General features: G+C 46.9%; 1 protein-coding gene across 1 annotated transcript; it reads right to left on the reverse strand.

The window, feature by feature from the left end:
• Window positions 1-537: 537 nt before the first annotated feature.
• Window positions 538-2,012, reverse strand: LOC119450170 (alpha-aspartyl dipeptidase). Its single transcript, XM_037713544.2, has one exon. The coding sequence runs from the start codon at window positions 1,817-1,819 to the stop codon at window positions 1,064-1,066; it is 756 nt and encodes a 251-aa protein (XP_037569472.1). The 5' UTR covers window positions 1,820-2,012; the 3' UTR covers window positions 538-1,063.
• Between the last annotated feature and the right edge of the window lie 4,201 nt (window positions 2,013-6,213).

A 6,213-nucleotide genomic window follows, 5' to 3' on the forward strand; every position in this document is an offset into this window, starting at 1 on the left:
AAATGTCTCCCTCACAATCTCTACTGCAAATGGTTGCAACCTCTTAGCAGCAGCGATGACACTTGCAATGAGTTAGCCTGTACTTAAAATTGTGCGCCTGATGGTCTGCTGAAAGCATGTGCTGTATGGAAAGTTTGCATGGCTTGCATTGAAATTTCCTATACACCTTGTTACAAGTTCCAAATGAGTTCATTAGCGCTTAGCAGCCATGGTGTTGAACTGCTAAAAACACGAGGTCAGATCAAATCCCGGCCGTGGCGGCTGCATTTCGATGGGGGCAAAATGCAAAAATGCCCATGTCCCGTGCATTGGGGGAACTAAAGATCCCCTGGTGGTCAAAAATCCGGAGTCCCTCACTACAGCATGCCTTATAATAAAATCTTAGTTTTGCCACACAAAACTACAGAATTCAATTCAAATAAGTACATGACGGTTCGCTTGACTAATGAAAAAGGTGAAGTGTTTGGGTTGGTAGCATCTTCTGCATGCTTGACACTTTCTCCTAAAAGAACAGCCTTTTTTTTTTTTTGCAAAGGCATTATCTAAACGCTTCACAGCACGAAACACGGCTTGACAGTGTTTTCATTTGTACATCTTGAGCTTCCGTTGCTAAGGTACTCGCATGTATATTAGTAAACACCTAAAGATGCAGCTGTCAGCAAAAAGTGCCACCCAATGTTAGCACTCTAGAACAGTACAAACATACAATGTTGTAAAGAAACATTAAATACACCACTGCAACTGATTTATGTACCGATTGCACCACTGAAGTGGTTGTTTCACACAAGGTTGATTTAGAACGTGCCGTATGACCTGTCTTCACCATGCACTGGATTTGAGCAATCAAGACTGCACTCCTTCAGGTAAGAGTTCATATAAATGTGTTGCAGAGTTCAGTCCTGGAGATGTAGGAGCACCACACAAACACTAAAGGCACTGAGGCGTAATTTCTGCTTCGTCATTAAAACATGCCGCGACGCCCACGCAGTCAAGCAAAAAAAAAGGAAAAAACTAAATGGCAGAAAAAAAAAAACAGCAGTGTAGGTAACTACAAGATTCACCACTAAACTTTAGTGTCGGTTAGCAAGAAGCTCATGTCTGCGCCAGGCTTGTAGTACACAGGATCCACATTCTCCTTGAACAACTTTGCCTCGTTGCAGAGCAGCACAGCATGGTTGCCCTCGACTTTCAGTATGGCACCCTCTTTCAATCCCAAAACAGGCAAGTGGTTGCCCACTTCCAGGTACTCGTCAATCCTTTGATCCCTTGTCTCGCCCATGTGCTTGCTGTCGGGGTCGGTTTCAATGTAGTGCGGATTAATGTTGAACGGCACGAGGCGGAGCGCCACGAACGTTGGCGGGTAAAAGATCGGCATGTCATTCGTGGTGCATATGTTGGCCGTAGCAACATTCGTTCCTGCACTAGCGCCCATGTACGGCATCCCGTCTTCCAGGCACCTGATGCGGATTGCCTCGGCGGTGTTGGATTCGTAAAGGGTCTTCAACAGTCGAAAGGTGTTTCCACCACCGATAAAGATGCCCTGGGCCATCTTCACAGCACTCACCGGATCGGCGGCTTCGTGGATGCTGTCCACCTCGAAGCCCATCTCGCCGAGTCGAGCCCTCACCTTGGCCGCATAGTCGGCGTAATCCTTGCGGGCGTAAGGCACGAACAGAATTCGCTTGGTCGACGACTTCTTGAAGAAATCCTTGATGGTCTCGGCGGCGAACTCGAGGAATTCGCCGTTGTACATGGTCGAATTTGACAGCAGGAGAAGCCTTCGCGGGGAACCCATCGAAGAGGATGACGAAGATGACATCTCACAGCAGTGCAGGCGAAGTTGGTTGTTGTGAGGGGCGTTCAGTGAGGACTAGTGCAATCGATAGCAAGGACAGAGATAAATGAGACGCCCCATCGAAGCGACAGGGGGCAATCTCCACCTCCACACGCGCTGGCCCTGGTAGCAGCCGCTAGCTCCACCAGCTCCACGTAGTGTGAGGTGGAGTTAAGCCGAGCCGCGAGGCGAATGAACCCGTACAATGCGTCTTCCCTACAAGAGATGGCACCTCCATAGTTTTTGCAAGTCGTTCGCTGCGGTGGCAAGACATGGCCTCCAAGATTAGGTAGTACACCCACACAATAACATGCCCAAGCACGGCAATTGCCAATCTCAGAGGCCACAAACAAGTGTCTATAGTGTAAAACATTGCCGCTTGATGACGCCAGCTTCGCAGTCGAGTCAGAGCCTCCGCTATTATTTATAGTTTGTTGAATGGCAGTCAGATCGCCCGTATTTCCATGGGCAGCCCTCTGCCGCTTCGTTTAACGCTTTGACCGCCAGGGGCGCCAGCTTCTGATTCTCCCGCTCCCTTTCGAGCGGAAGGTTTAAGTACGGTACCACTGGCTCCGTGTTTCTACTGTACATTGAAAAATTATTTCACAGCTTACATCACGAGAGGCATGGTTAAACGCTCCAGGTACTCACAATTACGTGCATGAACCTGAAAATACGGCACGCAGAATCGCTGTAATACCGTACCATGCACTCTAAAAACAGTTGCACCCTTTGGGGCGTATTTTTGCCACAGAACAATAATCGTCATCTGACTTGCGTGGCTTTCCTTTCTTTAATGCTGTCCGCCCGGCACTTCTCGGTCACGAACGACAAGAGCGTTATCAGCGTGACACAGCGCTTTCGACAGGAAAGTAGCAACTGCAGAGTTTTCAAGATAGGAAACGCAAGCAAGACAGATGACGATTATTGTTGTGTGGCAAAAATGCACGCCAAAGGGTGCAACTGTTGTTAGAGTGTGTATGAAGTGGAACGACCCAAATAAAAAACTGCAAACGGCGAGAAATATTCGCATGGAGGCACACAGAAAAATGATTAAGAATTTATTTGTTAATGTCTCAGTGAAAATATATGCTACTATAAAACAATAATAATGCTGCAAATATTGAAAGAAGATTTTGTGCATGGTTAATAATAATTAGCATTGCGATGTTCGCGCACGAGTTTCTCGTATTTCTTTGTCTCCATCGCACGCAATACCGTTGTAAAATTTGAATGAAGGTGAAGCAGCTGTAAGCGCACAATGTAAGCGCACAATCGAGTGTCGAAAATCGTTTCACCCATACTGGTTTCTCTGCCGTACAAGTTGAGTACTAGTAGTCTTGTCTTCTTTTTCGGAGTCTGAAACAGTTTTAGTAAATTTGTACACGTTATATTTGTGTTTGGGCTGTCCAAGTTCATTATTTTAGGCACTCGCATCGCCCGTGATACCGGCCGTCGATCTCAGTCGTTCATTTTTGGCTTTCGAGGCTAGCGCCCTTCTTTTCCAGGAAGGCTGCTTTAGATAGATAGATAGATAGATAGATAGATAGATAGATAGATAGATAGATAGATAGATAGATAGATAGATGTATACGTAGATGGATAGATGTTTAGATGGATAGATGTATAGATGGGTAGATGGATAGATGGGTAGATGGATAGATGGGTAGATGGATAGATGGGTAGATGGGTAGATAGATAGATAGATAGATAGATAGATAGATAGATAGATAGATAGATAGATAGATGTATAGATGGATAGATGTATAGATAGATAGATGTATAGATGGATAGATAGATGTATAGATAGATAGATAGATAGATGGATAGATAGATGTATAGATAGATAGATAGATAGATGTATAGATAGATAGATGTATAGATAGATAGATAGATAGATGTATAGATAGATAGATAGATAGATAGATAGATGTATAGATAGATAGATAGATAGATAGATAGATAGATAGATAGATAGATGTATAGATAGATAGATAGATAGATAGATAGATAGATAGATAGATAGATAAGCTTTATTAGAAAAATGATCAGAGTTTTGTGTTGGCCCGAAGGGGCATCGCTAACGGTTGGGGCTCCCAGTCCAGGCTTCTCCGTTTGTTTGACGGCAAACGCGAAATACACGCAGCCTGATACGAACGTAGCTGTTTTCCACAATACGTAGTTGCCTGATTCGAGCAAAAGTGATATCATGTGCGATTTTTTAAGGGGCGAAGCTCCATAGGGTCGAGCCTTGTCCGCCGTCACGCCGTTGTAGCCACGCTAGTACTCGCCGCTCCCGCTAGAGGTGCAGCTGTGCTCTCTTTCTTAAAGTCCTTATATAATAAAAGTACCGCCATCCTTTGACAAATGCCGCTTCGCTCTCTCCTGTGTTATCCTGTATCTCTGATTGGACGATGATAGCGCGCGCTTTTCACTTCTTTATATTTTCTTTTTTTTTCCGCCTCAGAGCCATGTTGAAAGTCCTCTGCGCAGCCGCAGTCGCCGGCGGCGGCGACGGCGCGCGCCCGGCCTGAAAGCTTCAACGTGGACTTTCTAGGTGCGCCACCGTCGACTTGGCTTTCGCAAGCAAAAAGTAAAGAAAAAGCAAGCGCTTTAGGAGAGGAGGAGGCGGAGGAAAGAGTAGATGGCGGTACTTTTCTTATATAGGGACTTTACTCTTTCTCTCTCGTTCCCGACGCTCTCTCTCTCGTCCGTAGCTAGGGGCGCTGCGGTGCCCAAGGGCTTTCGTTCCCGACGCGCGCTCTCTCTCTCTCTCGTCCGTAGCTAAGGGCGCTGCGGTGCACAAGGGCGTTCATTCCCGACGAGCGCTCTCTTTCTCTCTCGTTCCCGACGCGCGCTCTCTCTCTCGTCCGTAGCTAGGTGCACTAGGTGCACTGCGGTGCACAAGAGCGTTCGTTCCCGACACGCGCTCCCTTTCTCTCTCGTCCGTAGCTCGGGTTTACCCGAATGATCCCCCGGTGCTCCGCCCACTCATCATCATTCACGTCGTGGATATGCGGTGATATTTTTTTTCACAGCCCGATGCGCGCCGGCGCCAGGCCCCTGGCAACCTGATAAGGCATGTTATCGCTGCTGTTTGCCGCTAGCATGGCTCGTAGGTGAAGCCAAATTGACCTGTTAGAAATAATGCGCTCCACAACATAGGTTTGTGTTCTTGTTTCGTTCATCGTCACTCCATGGTTCTGTTTGGTTCAGCACCACTTCGAGCTGACGCGACGTCTGTGCGTATGTGCTTGGCGACCCAAGAGCTCACAATTTCTTTTCTTAATGCTGCTTGAACTGCAGGCTACAAAGTAGTTGGAAGTTCAGTATGGCTGTCTGTTCTTTCTCGCAAGCACCTTTAAACAACGTTTTCTCAGCGCGGAATCCGTTGGAATCTCTTACAAATAAACGTCGGGTTGAATATTCTTTCGCTGGCTGGACTTACAGAAATGCACACAACAGCAGCACATTTTCGCTTCCAAAGCCTTAAAGCAGCCACTTTTCGCTGTGCATCATGTACAATTGACAACATGGTGCAAACGAATACGAGTTTGGAGCATCGTAAGGAATATATTTCACTCAGTGCTACTAGTAGGTCGTCTGCTAGGGGTTCAGAAGGTAGCGCGCCGCCATGAGGAGGAGGCACTTGAAAACGGAGCGGGCGTAGCGGGCGGTTCCGCGTCCACGTGACTGGCATGGGAAAGAGTAGTAGAGGAGGGTCTGGCCGGAAATGCTGTGGTGTTTACATACGCGAGCGATTCAGTTGACTCCTTCGTAGGAAGTTTTAGCTCGGGGCCAACTACGATGCCGCCTATTGAAATGCGTGTTAAACGCAGAGATGCTTTTATGAGAAAACCGCCGAACCAAGCCTTCTATATAGTGAGTGTAGGAAGTAGAATTTTGATTTAGGGCATGAACTGTTCTTACAAAAATTGCCCGAAAACGGTGTTTCAGAAAAAAAAAATAGGAGTATGATGTTCATAACTCCGTAACTCTGCATTGAAAACAGATACAAAGGTTCTGTAAGCTGCATCCGTTACAATGTATTTGTTCCAATGTTTACAGGCGTTTTGCAAAATTCATATTCACATGTTAGCGATCTATTTCAGAGGGGTGTATAACATCGCAGTGTTGTCCGCTCTCGGTTTCTTATTTGGTTCAGTATACAGAAATGTGATATCGTTTTATTGCGATAGCAATTATATGGACACTTGAACCGGATTTCTGCCGTCGGCGTCGTCGTCGCCGTCGTCGTCGCCGTCGCCGTCGCCGTGACGTTCCCTATAGATAAAATCTTCGCCGCGCGCCGTATGCCCGAGAGGAAGCGTGCGGAGACGCGCGCTATCACGGAGAGCGAACGCACTCAATCTCCCACG

Source organism: Dermacentor silvarum, chromosome 4 (assembly GCF_013339745.2).
Source record: "Dermacentor silvarum isolate Dsil-2018 chromosome 4, BIME_Dsil_1.4, whole genome shotgun sequence".
Taxonomy (NCBI): Eukaryota; Metazoa; Arthropoda; class Arachnida; order Ixodida; family Ixodidae; genus Dermacentor; species Dermacentor silvarum.